Source organism: Erinaceus europaeus, chromosome 3 (genome assembly GCF_950295315.1).
Source record: "Erinaceus europaeus chromosome 3, mEriEur2.1, whole genome shotgun sequence".
Lineage (NCBI taxonomy): Eukaryota > Metazoa > Chordata > Mammalia > Eulipotyphla > Erinaceidae > Erinaceus > Erinaceus europaeus.
Genome location: NC_080164.1, coordinates 185,555,710 through 185,573,050, shown reverse-complemented (window position 1 = coordinate 185,573,050; position 17,341 = coordinate 185,555,710). Strand labels below are relative to the sequence as shown.

Below are 17,341 nucleotides of genomic sequence, written 5' to 3'. Positions count from 1 at the left end.
CTAACCTACCTTCCTCACTGACTTTTTCCTTCTTAAGTGTAAACTGCTATGGCGTTTTATTTATTTATTCCCTTTTGTTGCTCTTGATTTATTGTTGTAGTTATTATAGTTGTTGTTATTGATGCCGTTGTTGTTGGATAGGACAGAGAGAAATGGAGAGAGGAGGGGGAGACGGGGAGAGAAAGACAGACACCTGCAGACCTGTTTCACTGCCTGTGAATTGACTCTCCTACAGGTGGGGAGCCAGGGGCTCGAACTGGGATCCTTACGCCGATCCTTGTGCTTTGCGCCACCTGAGCTTAACCTGCTGTGCTACCGCCCAACTCCCATTTTTGTTGTTTTCTTATTGCTAGGACTTTCACTGCTGCAGGCTGACTTTTTCAGAGAGAGAGAGACAGGTAATATATTACTTCAAGGTAATATAACATCACAAGTAGAATCAAAATCCCTTCAGAAGCCAGATATGGGTACATGGCAGATTACAACCCAGTGGATAGAAAATTGAAAGCCACTGTTGTTGAAAATTTAAAATAACTCAGAAGCAATTTAGTAAGCCCAGGAATAAAATTAGTAAGCAGTGGAGAACAAAGCTATGAATAAGAAGACAGAAGATCTGAAGTATGTGAATAACTCAACTAATGAGATTAAGAGTGCTACAGAACTGGAAACAGGGGCCGGGTGGTGGCACACCTGTTTGAGCGCGTGTATTATAATACTCAAGGTCCCAGGTTCGAGCCTCCTGTCCCCACCTGCAGGAGGAAAGCTTTGCGAGTGGTGAAGCAGTGCTGCAGGTGTCTGTCTCTCTCTATCACCCACTTCCCTCTTGATTTCTGGCTGTCTCTATCCAATAAATAAAGATAATAAAATTAAAAAAAAAATAACTGGAAACAGAATATAGCTAGTGGAGGAACAAATCAGAAAGCTCAAGGGTACAAACCTAGACATGATTCTCATGGAAGAGAAAGAAAATATATTTTAAATGAAAAAATGCTTCTGTGCCTTCCTTGTTGAGACCTTTGCCTATGGGGAGCACTTTATTCCTCTATAAAGGTCCCACATGTGATACTTTACTTCTTTGGTTGCATTGGCATCCCTTTCAGCCCTTTGTCTTCCCCCATCCCCTGTTTTCAAGTAGATACTTGGATCTTCCTGACATCCCCTTTGGTTTGCTCTGTGTTACCTGTGTGGTGCAGAGGTATGTTTCACTTTACTACCATTCTGTAGGTTTCACTCTTGGTATTCCTTTTGTGAAGAGTTGTTTGGTCAGGGAGAACAAAGCAAGAGATGCCCTGTGTTGCTATGTTGGTGATATCTGATCTGCTACAGTTTTAATGCATTGTTAAATTAAGTATGGTGTATCACACATCAAACTCATGCATTGTTACATTTTTAAGGAGAAATATCTGTATTTAGGAAAAAGAGTAAATATTATGCCTGAAGGAAATGATGTTTTCATTATAAAGCTTTCCTCCCCCCTTTGTTTTTGACCAGATGCCTGCACATACCACCCAGGAGTTCCAGTCTTTCATGATGCATTAAAGGTAGCAACTTGATTAACTTCAGTATATCTATATCTGTTTAGTATATCTTGAGCACGGTACTTACTAAATTTTTATTTTGTTTTTATCTTGATTTATATTTTTTTGACTTTTTAGTGACTTTGTTTTCATTAAGCAAATACTTCACTAAGTGTCAAGAAAGCAGAAGGTGACTCTTAAGGTCTTGATTTTCAGCAATAGATTGTTATATCTATCCCAGCTCTTTTTAAAAATTTATTTCTATTGCTACATGGGTTGTTGTTGGGATTCAGTGCCTACACAGTGCTCCTGAGAGATATTCCCCCCTCTTTTTGATAGAGACAAATTGAGAAGAAATGGGGAGGGAGAGAGGCAGAGAGACATCTGCCTTCCTACTTCACTGTTTGTGAAACTTCTCTCCTGCAGGTGGGGACCAGAGGTTTGAATCTGTCCTTGCACATGGTGATGTATGTGTTTTACCAGATGAACCACTGCCCAGCCCCCCCCCCCCTTTTTTTTTTTATCACAGCACTGGTTAGCTCTGGATTGTGGTGGTACTGGGGATTGAACTTGGGACCGGGACGTTAGGCATGAGATTCTGTTGCTTTATAGATGGTATAATGTCCCCATCCCCTAGATCGCAGTTTCTATATTCTAATTTGGAGGGGGAAATAACAGCATTTTATTGCTTATTAATCTCCATTTTTATGATGCCGTTGTCTAGTAAGCGAGCTCTTAATACAACTTGTGCATGCTTCAAGGTGTCACTCTCAGGACAGGGCAGATTTCTAAAAGGAAGAGAGGTGCCACCTGTTTTTCACCTGTCCTTTATGTTCTGGAGCATTAACAAAATAATAATGTTTGACCAGATTTTTTATGATATATATATATATATATATATATATATTTTTTTTTTTTTTACTGGAGCACTGTTCAGCTCTGGCTTATGGTGGTGTGGGGACTTGAACTTGGGACTTTGGAGCCTCAGGCATGAGAGTCTGTTTGCATAACCCTTATGCTATCTACCCTCTGTCCAAGTTTTAGATCTTTTAAAGTTTCTAATAACAACATATATATTTTGAGTATCTTAAAGTTTGGGAATGTGATTTGTTGACAGGGTTTTAGATGTTGTTCTGTTCTGGGGAACAAAAACTGTCATATTTAAATGTTGTTCATGCTTTTTAAATTATTTTTTTTATTTTTAAAATTTTTTTATTATTTCCTTTTTGTTGCCCTTGTTTTTATTGCTGTAGTTATTGTTGTTGTTATTGATGTTGTCATTGTTGGATAGGACAGAGAGAAATGGAGAGAGGAGGGGAAGACAGAGAGGGGGAGAGAAAGACAGACCCCTGCAGACTTGCTTCACCGCCTGTGAGGCAACACCCCTGCAGGTGGGGAGCCGGGGGCTCGAACCGGGATCCTTATGCCGGTCCTTGCACTTTGCATCATGTGTGCTTAACCCACTACGCTGTGGCCCGACTCCCAATGAATTTCTAAGTATACTTTCCAGGGAGTAATTGAAATTTTTGACATGTGACTATTAGATGGACATATCTAAATGAAAACATATATGAAGATAACAAATTTGTTACCTTGGTTAGTGTTTTTTTCGTTGGTTCTTCATTCTTAAAGGATTTTTTAAAAATAAATTTTATTGCTATTATTTTAATTTTACCACAGTGCTGCTTTACCTATTGCTATGGTGGTACTGGGAATTGAACATAGGGCATTAGAGCCTCAGGCATGAGTCTTTTTCATAACCACTGTGCTATTTCACCACCTGGTGAGCTCTTTTTATTTTTATTCTTCAGATAGTAGGTGAAAGGGAGAGACAGAGATGGAGGAGAAGTACATGTCAGTGCCTCACCACTCATAAAGCTTCCCCTGTGCTTGGTGTTCCTATGTGGTGGCCAGGGGCTTGGACCTGGGAGGGGGTGTGGGGAGGGTGTGTGGTGTGTTCTACCAGGTGAGCTATCATTATGTCTTTTTCTTCTTCTCTTAAACCAGAGCATTGCTCACCTCTAGCTGATTGTTGTGTTGGGGAATTGAACATGGGACCTGGTAGTCCTTTGGATAACCATTATGCTGCATCCTCAGGCCTCCTCTCCCCTTTTTTTTTTAAATTTAGTTATCACCATGTGAGAGAACCAGAGCATCACTCTGACATGTGATGTTGCTAGGGATCATACTTGGTACCTCACACTTTCAAGTCCAGTGCTCTAGCCACTATGCCAATTCCCAGCTTGCTAGTCTGCTTAATTTTCAGTGAGGAAAGCAACGTTCATTAGAGCAAGTTGAGATTTGACTCCTCACTTTAAAAAAAAAAAATTCTTTGTAAATTTTTGTGGGTAAGGAAACTGGTGCTATGAAAATATTTATTGAGGTGGGGTTGGAATTGAGGGTTCTATCTTGGGCTACTATGTTACTCCTCTTCTTTTTTCTTTTGTCATCAGAGTTATCACTGGGGCTCAGTGCCTGTATAGATCCACCACATGCATGATGATTTTTTTTTCTTTAATATAAGATGAAAGAGAGGGGAGATAGGAGAGACACCTGTGGGACTTGCATGCCTGAGAATACCGGGTTTCATTCCTGGCACTGCATGTGTTACGACATCTTTTATAAAATCAATGAATTTTTTTTTTTTTTGCCTCCAGGGTTATTACTTTGGCTTGATGTCTGCACTACGAATTCATTGCTCCTTGAGGCCATTTTTCTCATTTTGTTGCCATTGTTGTAGTTGTTATTGTTGTCATAGCTGTTGTTGTTGGATAGGACAGAGAGAAATGGAGAGAGGAGAGAAAGATAGACACCTGCAGACCCACTTTACTACCTGCAAAGTGACCCCCTGCAGGTGGGGAGCTGGGGGCTCGTCCTTAACACTGGTCCTTGCACTTCACACCATGTGCGCTTAACTCACTGTGCTACTGCCCAGCTCCCAATCAATGAATATTTTTTAAAAATGTTAACAGTAGCAAAATAAGGAATACCATAGCATTTAAATTAGAAAAAGCATATTAAGAGAAAAAGGCAATCCTTAAAAGACCAGTAGGGCTAGCAAGATAGCTCACATGGGTAGTGTGTCATGTGAATGATCCAAGTTTGAGCCTGGCCTCCCAGTGCACTGGAAGAAGCTTCAGTGCTATGGTTGTTTTCATCCTTTTGTCCCTCCCACATGCACTTTAGCCCTCTCCCTCTCCCTCTCTCTCTTCCTCCTTCCCTTCTTATTTGTTAGATACAAACCAATAGGGAAGGGCAAGACAGAGAGAGAGAGAGACAGACAGACAGACACCTGCAATACTGCTTCGCTGTTCATGAAGCTTTTCCCTTATAGGTGGAGATCAGGGACTTGCATCTGGGTCCTTGTACATTGTAACGTGTGGTCTACCAGGTTTGCTACTACCTGGCTCCCTTTTTTCTATCTGAAAAAGTCAGCCTAGGGTAAAGAAGCAGAGGATAAAGCATTGGGTTGTTAGGCACAGGTCCTGAGTTTGGAACTTGGCAGCACATGTATTAGAAAGATGTCTGGTTCTCTTTCTTTAATATTTCTCATTAACAAATAAAATAAATAAAGTATTAAAATAAAAAAGTATTAAAAAATTAAATTGTGTGGTAGTACCCATGTTGGGAAGATAGGAAATTATACCCATGTGGCACCAACCTTGTAAATCAACATTTCCTCTGTAAAGTGATAAAAAAAATTGAGCCCAGGCTGCTACTCATTGGTATTGCACATGTGGATTTATTCTGTGGGAAAACACTTAAAAAATAACATCAGGCTAGTGAGATAACTCAGCAGGGAGGGTGGCCTGTTTTGCCACTTGCACAAGCCAAATTCATGTTTGGTACACCATATGGGAGTGTTATGGATCTGTGGGAAGATCCAGTGCTGTGCTCTCTCTTTTTCTTTTTTGTCTTTTTTGTTTATTTTGTTTACCAGAGCATTGCTCAGCTCTGGCTCATGGTGGTGCGGAAGGATTGAACCTGGGACTTTGGAGCCTCAGGCATGAGAGTCTCTTTGCATAACCATTATGCTATCTACCCCTGCCCATTCTCTCTCTTTCTATACTTAAAATTTTCCATATATAACCAATGTTAAGTAAATTCTATATTTAAGGTTGTGATAATTGGTACATGTGTATCACAATTCAGAGACTAAGAGAAACACAAACCTGAAGTGATGAAAATGACATTACAGTCAGTGAACAATTGAAACAAGAAAAAACAAACAAAAAAATACTGTGCTTATATCAGATAAAGTAGACATGGAGATCAAAAAGATAATGAGACATAGATGGATTTTAATAATAAAGGAGTTAATGCAACAGGGTGACTTAATACATACACATTCAACACCAGAGTATCAAAATACATAAAGTGTAAGACACCTTCAGCACTTCTCTACTGCTTGTGAAGCTTCCCCTGCAGGTGAGGACCAGGGTTTTGAACTTGAGTCCTTGCACATGTTCTACTGCATAAGTCACCACCTGGCCCCCATATTACAGTTTCTATGTTTTTTTATGCTTTGTACAGAAAAGATTTAATCAGTGATCAGACTGTTCAGGCATAGAATGATTATTATTGAGGGATAACTATAAGTTCATTTAGAAATGGAGTTATTTTTTTTGATGTTTTTATTATTGAATAGAGATAGAAATTGATAGGGGAGGGGAATATAGAGAAGGGGAGAAACAGAGACACACCTACAGCAATGCTTCACCACTTGTGAAGCAACTTGGGTCATTGTACACTGTAATGTGTGCGCTTGACCAGGTATGCCACCACCTGGTCCCCAGAAATGGAGTTATTATCTCTTAATTTTTTGGCTCTTCGTTTTCCTTTAAAAATATATATCCTGGGGGTCGGGCGGTAACACAGCGGGTTAAGCGCATGTGGCGCAAAGCGTAAGGACCTGTGTTAAGGATCCCAGTTCGAGCCCCCAGCTCCCCGTCTGCAGTTGCTTCACAGGTGGTAAAGCAGGTCTGTAGGTGTCTGTCTTTCTCCCCCTCTCTGTCTTCCCCTCCTCTCCATTTCTCTCCTATCCAACAGTGACGACATCAATAACAACAGTAATAATAACCACAACAATAAAACAAGGGCAACAAAAGGGAAAATAAATATTTAAAAAATATCTATATATATCCTTTAAAATAAAAATATAAGACTTTTGGAAGCCTCAAATTCTTTTCTTATAAAGAGCTAGCTTTTTTTGTTTTTACCAGAAGAGCATTGGTCAGGTCTGGCATATGGTAGTACTGGACACTAAACCTGGGAACTTTGGTGTCTCAGGAATGAGTCTTTTTTTTTTAATAATTTTTTAAATTTTTATTTATTTATTGGATCGAGACAGCCAGAAGTCGAGAGGGAAGGGGGAGATAAGAGAGGAAGAGAGACACCTGCAGCCCAGCTTCACCACTTGTGAAGCTTTCCCCTGCAGGTGGGGACTGGGGCCTTGAACCTGGGTCCTTGTGCATTGTAATGTGTACTCAACCAGATGCGCCACCACCCAGCCCCGAAAATCTTTTCTTTTTCTTTCTTTTTTTTTTTTTTTTTTTTTTTTGCCTCCAGGGTTATTGCTGGGACTTAGTGCCTGCACTATGAATCCACTTCTCCTGGAGGCCGTTTTCCCCATTTTGTTGCCCTTGTTACTGTTGTCATTGCTGCTGCTGTTGTTGGACAGGACAGAGAGAAATCAAGAGAGAAGGGGAAGGGGCGGGGAGAAAGATAGACACTTGCAGACCTGCTTCACTGCTTGTGAGGCAAGCCTTCCACCCCCCAAGGTGGGAAGCCGAGGACTTGAACTGGGATCCTTATGCTGGTCCTTGGCACTTTGAGCAGTGTGCGCTTAACTTGCTGCACTACTGCCCGGCCCCCATGAAAGTCTTTTTGTATCACTCTTATTTCCACAGCCCAGTCAGTACTAGTATTGAAAACAGAATAATTTCTAGTTTCCTGTCTTAAAGTGCTTTTAAAAAAAATCTTTATTATTGGATAGAGATAGATAGAAATTAAGAGGGGAGAGGGAGATAGGGAAAAAGACAGAGACACACCTGCAGCCCTGTTTCACTGCTTGTGAAGCTTTCCCCCTGTAGGTGCGGACCAGGGACTTGAACCTGGGTCCTTGTGCGCTGTAATGTGTGTGCTTCACCCGGTGCACTACTGCCTGGCCCCTCTTAATGTAGTACTTTCATGTTGTGTTATAACACAAGTCACTTTTGATGCTGGTGAACTTTTTTGGTAATTATTTTGCCAATGGGACTTTGCTGGGGCTTCATCCTTTCATGACCTACCACTTCTAGTGGTTTTCCCCTCCTCTTTTCTTTTTCTAGCTAGGTAGCTGGAGGGAGGGAGGGAAAGGATAGACATCACAGCATTGCTCCACTAACTGTGATGGTTTCCCTTTGCATGATGCTTCCTTATGGTGGCTGGGGACTTGAATCTGTGTCCATGTGCATGGTAAATGCTCTTCCCAGTTAGCTATTTCCTAATTCCCTAATTTTTTTTTAACAAAAGACCAAAAATCAGTAGACTAGATGAATCCATTTCTAACACTATGAAATTTTGAAGTTTATATATTTACATGTGACTTGAGTGTTTAAGCAGGTAAGTAGAGTGTTTTTGTTGGTTATGGTTCTCATGGAATTACAGCTTACAGTTTGTTTGCTTTGTAGGGTTGGTCTTGCTGCAAGAGAAGAACAACTGATTTTTCTGATTTTTTAAGTATTGTGGTAAGTATTGCTTCTTCCCCTAAATTATCTCCTGAGAAATGTGTATTATGGGTAGCTCAGATATGAGGGATCTAGAGCATCTTTTGACTTGTCCTGATTAACTTGCATAGTACCTTACCCCTAAAATGGAGTTCCCCTCCCTCTTGTAGACTTTTAGAAAAGGAATATATATGTGTTTTTGAGATTAAACTTTAAATATAGTGATAAACTATTTGTCATGTGAAGTTTGCTCTTGATGTTGATCATCAAAAAACATCCAGAGGAGGGGCCTGGGAAGTGGTTTACCCAGTAGAGCACACACTTTACCACATGCAAAGACAAGTGTTTGAGTCCCTGGCTACCTCACAGGAGAACCTACATTGGCAAGCTTCACAAGTGGTGAAGCAGTGCTGTGGTGTGTTGTAGCTGGGTCACTCCTCTGCCTTTCAACCTCTTATCTGTCCAGGACAAAAGCCCAGATAACCCCCCTCCTCTAAAAGTGGAAGCACATAAGAATGAGGACAAGATCAGCCTCTGTCTGAAAGACACAATAATATTTTGCCTGGGGCCATGGAATCTTGAACCCAGAACACCCCCCCGCCCCCGGAATCCCTGGTGGCAAGGGGGAAATATCCAGAAGGAAGGTGGTAGGCAAGAATTCAAAGCATTTTCAGCTGAGAAAAATTTAAAACAATTTTAAATTAAATCTAAGATACTATCAAGATGTACAATTACTTTGTATGCCCTTAAGAAAGAAAACTAGGGTTGGGGAAAATAGAACAGACTTTAATGCATGAGGCACTAGCGGTCCCAGGTTCAATTCCTGGCCCCAATGTTAGCCAGAGCTGAGCAGTAAAAAGAAAATTAAAGCTATTAATTAAATGACATGCCCTTGCTTTTATGATTTCAGAAATGTTAAAATGTGTGTATCACTCCATGGAACCTGGAAAAGGTAGCTAGCATTTATTGAATGTTTACCATCTGCCAGATGTTTCAAGTATTCTGTTATTTAATCCACAACAAAAAAAAAAAAAAGATTTCTTAAGTACCATTACTGGTTGATGAGATTGGGTTTTTAAAAGGCTGAGTGATTTACTCAAGGTCATACAGTCAGTAAGAGAACTGGGGCTTAACATTAGGTCTTTTTGAGTAAAAGATTTGTAGACTTTGGTTTATACCTTCAGAATTTGTTTTCTATAAATTCATGATGTATGTCACACATACATAGGTGCTTGCCAAATATAATTCTTTTAACAGCTTAACTGTAGTGTTAATTGCATGACTCAGTTCCATTACAAACACAGAAAACCTGACAGCCTACTTTTAGCTTCTTAAGTCAGTGTGATAAAAGTGGAGAAAATGTTCAGTAGACCTTAGTAGTTAAGAATTAAGAAGCAGTATTTGCATCATGGCACATGAAGAGATGGTAAGGTAAGGTAACCGAGTATATGTTTTACTAACAGGGCTGTACAAAAGGGAGGCATAATAGTGAGAAGCCACCTGAGCCGGTGAAACCTGAAGTCAGGACTGAGAAGAGAGAACTATCTGAATTGAAACCCAAATTTCAGGAGCACATCATCCAAGCCCCTAAACCAATAGAAGCAATAAAAAGACCAAGGTAACCTCATACAGTTGCATTTTTTGTCATACTTGAGTAATAACATTCATCTTGAGTATTCATATTTTTATTTATTGGGTAGAGACAGAGGGCAAAAGACAGACATGGGCTGTGCACATGGCAGAGACCACAGTACTTCTCCACTTAGCCCTGCAGATGGGGATGGGACAGGGACTTGAACCTAGGTCCTGACACACTGTAACGTGTGCTCAACCAAGTATGCCACCACTTCTTCCCCTTGGTTATTCTTTCATATGATTTTATGTAAAAACTTTTTAATAGTGTTGGTCAACTTAAACCATTTGGTTTTCATTAAATGCATCTTTATTATTAAGATGTCTGAAAACTCTTAATCTCTTTATTACTGATGAATTTTTAAAGTGTTTGATTTAGATGGCATCTGTTCAAGTACTAGTAAAATACCTTTTGTTTACCTTATGGTAGAAGATGCAGATTCTTCATCCTTACCTTCTGATTTCTATTTTACATTCCCACACATGCCTGTTGGGTGTCACTCTTTTACCAGATCTTCATTTGGTAGTATTGTAGAGATACAAGGACATAGATTTGTATGTGCTTTGGTAGCTTTCTCATCAAAGACATAGTGTGAATAATTTATAATTTCTGTTATTCATTGATTTTTAAAGCTCCTTTTTAGGGGGTTGGGCGGTAGCACAGCAGGTTAAGTGCACATGGCGTGAAGCGCAAGGACTAGCGTGAGGATCTGGGTTCGAGCCCTCGGCTCCCCACCTGCAGGGGAGTCACTTCACAAGCGGTGAAGCAAGTCTGTAGGTGTCTGTCTTTTTCTTCCCCTCTCTGTCTTCCCCTCCTCTCCCATTTCTCTCTGTCCTATCCAACAATGATGACATCAATAACAACAGTAATAACCACAACAATAATGATAAAAAAAAAACCAACAAGGGGGAAAAAATAGCCTCCGGGAGCAGTGGTGCAGGCACTGAGCCCCAGCAATAGCCCTGGAGGCAAACTAACAAACAAACAAAAAAACTCTTTTGCCAGAGGGGAAGGGGAGCTAGGGAAAGGGGTAGAGATACCTGTAGAGCTTGCTTCACCTCTCATAAAGCATATTCCATACAGGTCCTTTATGTGCGCTTAACCAGGTGCACCAGCACCTGGCCCCTTCATTCTTTTTTTACATCAAGTCAGAGGTGAGAGCACTGCTGAATTGTGGTGTGTGGTGGTGCTCACATGCAAGTCCTGTACTCTCTAATGTACTGAGATATCTTCCCAGTCCTTGTGTCTTAATTTTTAAAAATATTTTATTTTCCCTTTTGTTGCCCATGTTTTCCTTTGTTGTAGTTATTATTATTGTTGTTATTGATGTCGTCGTTGTTAGATAGGACAGAGAGAAATGGAGAGAGGAGGGGAAGACGGGGGAAAGACAGACACCAGCAGACCTGCTTCACTACTCTGCAGATGGGGACCTGGAGGCTCGAACCAGCATCCTTATACTGGTCCTTGCTTTGATCCATGTGCGCTTAACCCGCTGCGCTGCTGCCCGACCCCTATGCCTTTATTTGTTAACACTTGAGTTGCCTTTCTTGAATTACATATACAACACTTTAGCCACTATGAATTATCAGGGGACATAGTTATCACCAATTTAAAAAAAAATTAATGAGAGCGAAGGAAGGAACTAGAGCATCATGTAGTCCAGGAGGTGGCACAGTGGATAAAGCGTTGGACGCTCAAGGTTGAGGTCCTGAGTTTAGTCCCCAGCAGCACATGTACCAGAGTTCTTTCTCTCTTTCTTTCTCTTTAATAAATAAAATCTTAAGAAAAAAAAAAATTAAAAACTAGAGCATCACTTTGGTCATGTGATACCAGGGAACAAATTTAGGTCCTCATTCTTACAAGTCCAACAGTTTATAACTGCCACTTCCCAGGCCTGGTTACAGAGTTTTTAATCCTACTAAAATTGCCTTGTCAAGCAAGTGTATCTGAATTCATAGGTATTTATGCCACTGTCCACAAAAAGTGAATTACCTCTGCTCTTATTACATGGATTGATTTAGTACCCAGTCACTGCCTATTTGTTATGTGCTTATTAATATTTTACTTGGGTATAGAATGTAAAAGGAATGCATAGTCCCTGCCTCAGTTACACATCTTGACAGCCTTGGATTTCTAGTTGTTACATTCTTCTTTCTTAGCCCTACTTAGTTATAAATTAATATGCTGACAATATCGTAATTTAAGGCTTGATGCTATAATAGCAGAACCTTTTCTGTAAAATATAAATAAGTTACTAACAGCGCTTGACTTCTTGATAAATAAGCATATTTTGAATATGGAGATACTTTGGTGTATCATTAATGGTAATAGAATCAAAATTCTCCAGCCCTGATGAACCAATGACAAATTTGGAATTGAAAATATCTGCCTCTCTTAAACAAGCACTTGGTAAGCTTAAACCATCATCAGGGAATGAAGAAGATAAGAAAGGTAAGATTTTGCTCTTTAATTTTTTTCCTGTACTTTTAATCAGTCACCTAGAACACAGAATCAGTAGTTTCCTGAATTACATGTATGAAGCACATTGTTGCAAAGAACTTAAATTATCTTTTTTAAATGCTAGTAATACCACAGGATGAATATGTGGTTTATTCTGTTTTCATAGAAATCTTTTAATGAAACTTTTCTGTGATTGCTGAGTTAAATTTCTTTGTTATCCAGCATTCTCTGAATTAAACTTGATATCATGGGAGGATAGCACTCACTTTTTCTAAGGATAAGATGTGTGTTCTACCGGGCCTGCCAACACCCATCCCACGGATCAGATAGTAAAAATAATATAGCAGTGAAAATGTGCATCTTCATTTGGGATGTGATATGAAAAACCTAATCACAATAATTTTTTTTTTTTTAGATCTTACTTATTTATTAATGAGAAAGATTAAAGAGAGAGAAAGAACCAGACATCATTCTGGTACATGTGCTGCCAGGGATTGAACTTAGGACCTCATGCTTGAGAGTCCAATGCTTTATCCAGTGTGCCATCTTCCTGACCACAATAATTGGTTTCTCATTACATGAATTTGTTTATTTTTTTTGCAGAGTTAGAGCCTCTCACACTGTTTTTTTTTTTTTAAGGGAATATATTTTTTAAAGATTTTATTTATTTTATTAATGAGAAAGATAGGAGGAGAGAAAGAGCCAGACATCACTCTGGTACATGTGCTGCCGGGGATTGAACTCAGGACCTCATGCTTGAGAGTCTAGTTCCTTAGCCACTGCGCCACCTCCTGGACCACACTGGGTATTTTTTTAAATTCATTTATTTTAGCTTCTTAAATCTATTGCCTGGAGGGTGCCTAGAAGATTGCATTGCTTAAAATTATTTTAAGTTTTTAAGGATTTATTTATTTTTACTTGATTGTAATAATGTCTTTTTTTTCTTTAAAAAATAACAAGTCACCTAAAATCTTCGACCAGAGAGACGAGAAATAACTGGTTGCATCACTGCATAAGACACAGCTCTACGTAAAGAGCATTCAGATTTATTTATGTATTTATTCCCTTTGTTGCCCTTGTTGTTTTATTGTTGTAGTTATTATTATTGTTATTGATGTTGTCATTGTTGGGTAGAGAGCAGTGGAGAGAGGAGGGGAAGACGGGGAGAGAAAGACAAGACACCTACAGACCTGCTTCACTACCTGTGAAGCGACTCCCCTGCAGGTGGGGAGCCGGGGGCTCAAACTGGGATCCTTATGCTGGTCCTTGTGCTTTGTGCCACCTGAGCTTAACCCGCTGCGCTACCACCTGACTCCCATTAAGATTTATTTTATCACATGTGACAGAGAGGGAGGGAGGGAGAGAGAAGCCAGGGCACCAGTCTGGTACATATGGTGCTAGGGATTGAACTGGGGGCCTCAGACACTACCAGTTGAGTTATTTACCCAGTCATCCTAAAATTACTTCAAAAATTTTAAATATTACTATTTTTTTTTATTTAGAATAAATTTTCAAGTCTGTTTTATGGAAAAAAAAATAACTTGTTAAGAATGGATTTACAGAGAGGTAGGACAGTAGTGTACATGGTAGAGAACACACATTACCATGTGCAAGGACCCGGGTTCAAAGCCCTGGTCTTCATCAGCAGGGGGAAAGCTTCCTAAGTGATGGAGTAGTGCTGCAGTTTCTACCCCCCACCCCCACTCCCAGTTTGTCTGTCTGGAAAGAAAGAAAAAAATGGCTGCTAGAAGCAGTCGATAGTTACTCAGGCACACAGCCCAGTGATAACCTTAGTTAAAAAAAAAAAAAAAAAAGATTTGCTTTACAGTTTAGTGTTCTGTTTCGTCTCAGGTGTGCAAGCCCTGTGTTCTACCATCTTACCTTCCCCAGCACTTCCTTTTTTGATGTGGTATACTAGAGAGAGCTCAGGGTCTCACACACCTCTGGCCCAGCTTTAGTGTTCCGTTCATGGGACTGGGCTTGTCTTTGTTGAATGACAGACAACAATGCATGCAACACAGGTGCTAGACTGCTGATCCACATCCCCTGCCCCTTTTTTAAATCTCTGGGCTTTGTGCCTATGCTGTTCTGCTCCCAGAGGATGGCCTCTCCCTATAGAGCATGAGACACAGGCACTGCCATGATGCTCTACCACTCAGGAAGCTTCCCCTGTGTTCTCTCTGCATGATGCTCCCATGTGGTGGCTGGGGACTCCAGCACAAATCCTCAGGATAGTAAAGTGTGTACTCTACCAGGTTAGCCCTCCTCTGGTGCATATTTACTTTTTAAAAAAATTCACATCATTTATTTTAGGTAGGGCCAGGTAGAATGGTAGAGAGACCACAGCACCAGTGCTTCATTCAGTGCAGTGCAGCATGGCTGTAGCCTGGGCTGTGCACGTGGCAGAGACCACAGCACCGGTGCTTCATTCAGTGCAGTGCATTGCAGCATGGCTGTAGCCTGGGTTGTACACGTGGCAGAGACCACAGCACCGGTGCTTCATTCAGTGCAGTGCATTGCAGTATGGCTGCAGCCTGGGCTTTACACGTGGCAGAGACCACAGCACCGGTGCTTCATTCAGTGCAGTGCAGCATGGCTACAGCCTGGGCTGTGCACGTGGCAGAGACCACAGCACCGGTGCTTCATTCAGTGCAGTGCAGCATGGCTGCAGCCTGGGCTGTGCACGTGGCAGAGACCACAGCACCGGTGCTTCATTCAGTGCAGTGCAGCATGGCTGCAGCCTGGGCTGTGCACGTGGCAGAGACCACGGCACCGGTGCTTCATTCAGTGCATTGCAGCATGGCTGCAGCCTGGGATGTGCACGTGGCTGTGTGCTATTCAGGGGTGCTCTCACTGACCCCTACTTGTTTTTTTTCCTCATCACTGATAGGGCTTCTTCTCCTGGACTTCATGCTGTATGATTTTACTACTTTGGGTTTACTTTTTTTTTTTTTTTTTTGATGGTGAAAGGCAGAGGGAGAGTAAGAGGGACAGAGAAGGAGGAGACACACCTCAGTACTGCTTCACCATTGGTGAACTTTCCCCATTTTGGTGCTCCCAGTTGGTGGCCTGGGGCTTGGGCTGTACCAGGTGATCCATTTCTGACACACCTTTGGATCATATATGCATGTTCTGCATAACTGTAGAGCCACAACCCTGGTTCCTAAATGAGTTCAATGTGATTTCTTTTTCATTTCAGAAGAAGACAGTGATGAAATTAAGATTGGTACCACATGTAAAAATGGAGGGTGTTCAAAGGTATATATATATATATATATATATATATATATGTATGTATATGGTAAAATTTGTGTTGTGTCATGGAAGCATAATTTTATTTTCATTTTTAACCAGAGCACTGCTCAGCTCTGGCTTATGGTGGTGCAGGGGATTGAACCTGAGACCTAAGAGCCTCAGGCATGAGAGTCTTTGCATAACCATTATGTCTGTCACCCCATAGCTGAGCAGTGTGATTTAAGTTCAGCAAAGGCTGGTTTCCTATTTTGTGTTGAACATTTTCTAATGGACCAGGAGCTGTGAACATGGAGAAGAGAGTCTGAAGAACAACATGTCTGATAGAAATAGGGGGAATAGATAGGTTTGACTACATGGTATTTGCCAGCCATTGTTAAGTAAACCTCCTCTTGTGCTGTAAGTATAGTTTGGGGTGGGCAACAAATTGATAACTATCATGAATCCAGATAGATATGGAGAAAATAAAGCAAATCAGGAGTAAAAGTGTCAGGAGCCAGGCAGTAGTGCAGCAGGTTAAGCGCACGTGGTGCAAAGCGCAAGAACCGGAATAAAGATGCCGGTTCGAGCCCCTGTCTCCCCACCTGCAGGGGAGTCGCTTCACAAGTGGTGAAGCAGGTCTGCAGGTGTCTGTCTTTCTCTCCCCCTCTCTGTCTTCCCCTCCTCTCTCCATTTTTCTCTGTCCTATCCAACAACAATGACATCAATAACAACAGTAATAGCTACAACAATAAAACAAGGACAACAAGGGAATAAATAAATATAAAAAAAAAAACGGAGTAAAAGTGTCAATAAATCATAAATGCAAAGACCATAGCAAGTGAGTAGTGTGCTCTTGGAATAGATATGGGAGGACATGTTAGAGGCTTTACAGCTTTGCCGCTCAAGGAATAATGAGAAAGGTCATTGGGACGTAGTGAAAGGCTTTTTTTTTTTTTTTAATTTATTGGGATTAATGATATACAGTTGTTAGTATAGGTGTAAAATTCTCAGCTTTCAAGGGGCCAGGCAGTAGTGCACCTGGTTAAGTGCACACATTACAGTGCACAAGGACTCTGGTTCAAGCCCCTGGCTTCCACCTGCAGTGAGAAAGCTTCATGAATGATGAAGCAGGGTTGTAGGTATCTGTCTCTTTTCTCTATCTCTTCTTCTCAATTTCTCTGTCTTTATCCAACAACAACACAAATTTTTTTTTCTCAGTTTCCTGCTAAACACTCCCACCGATAGCCTAGGCCCTCCTTAAACATTGTGTACCAGGACCTGAAAGTACACCCCCCCACACACACACCTAAAGTCCTTTACTTTGTTGCAGTGTACCAAACCCAGTCCAAGTCTTGCTTTGTGTTTTTCATTCTGTTCTGTTTACAAGTGAGATCATCCCATACTCATCTTTCTCTTTCTGGCTTATCTTACTTGAAATGATTCCTTCAGGCTCCATCCAAGATGAGGTAAAGAAGGTGAATTCACTATTTTTAATAGCTAAGTAGTATTCCATTTCATTCAGACCACAGCTTTCTCAGCCACTCATCAGTTGTTGGACACCTGGGTTGCTTCCAGGTTTTGGCTATTATAAATTGTGCTGCTATAAACATAGGTGCACACAAATCTTTTTGATGGGTGTGTCTGGTTCCTTAGAATATATTGCCAGGAGAGGAATGGCAGGGCCATAGGGTAGGTCCACTTCTAGCCTTTTGAGAGTCTCCAGACTGCCCTGCACAGGGGTTGGAGCCATTTACATCCCCACCAGCAGTGCAAGAGGGTTTCTTGCTGAA

The 17,341-nt window shown here is 40.9% G+C and overlaps 2 protein-coding genes across 7 annotated transcripts in view; one reads left to right on the top strand and one right to left on the bottom strand.

Moving 5' to 3' along the window:
* The window catches only part of PIGG (phosphatidylinositol glycan anchor biosynthesis class G), a 264,955-nt gene that overhangs the window by 39,972 nt on the left and 207,642 nt on the right, over positions 1-17,341 (bottom strand). The window lies entirely within an intron of this gene.
* The window catches only part of CHORDC1 (cysteine and histidine rich domain containing 1), a 35,303-nt gene that overhangs the window by 3,430 nt on the left and 14,532 nt on the right, over positions 1-17,341 (top strand). The window contains exons 2-7 of one of the 2 annotated variants that reach the window (XM_060188397.1): positions 1,492-1,541; positions 8,189-8,245; positions 9,135-9,176; positions 9,688-9,842; positions 12,205-12,308; positions 15,517-15,575. In XM_060188397.1, coding sequence (XP_060044380.1) covers positions 12,218-12,308; positions 15,517-15,575 — 150 coding nt within the window. In that variant the 5' untranslated portion in view covers positions 1,492-1,541; positions 8,189-8,245; positions 9,135-9,176; positions 9,688-9,842; positions 12,205-12,217. The remainder of the gene's footprint in view (positions 1-1,491; positions 1,542-8,188; positions 8,246-9,134; positions 9,177-9,687; positions 9,843-12,204; positions 12,309-15,516; positions 15,576-17,341) is intronic. The other variant, XM_060188396.1, reaches the window with a different exon arrangement.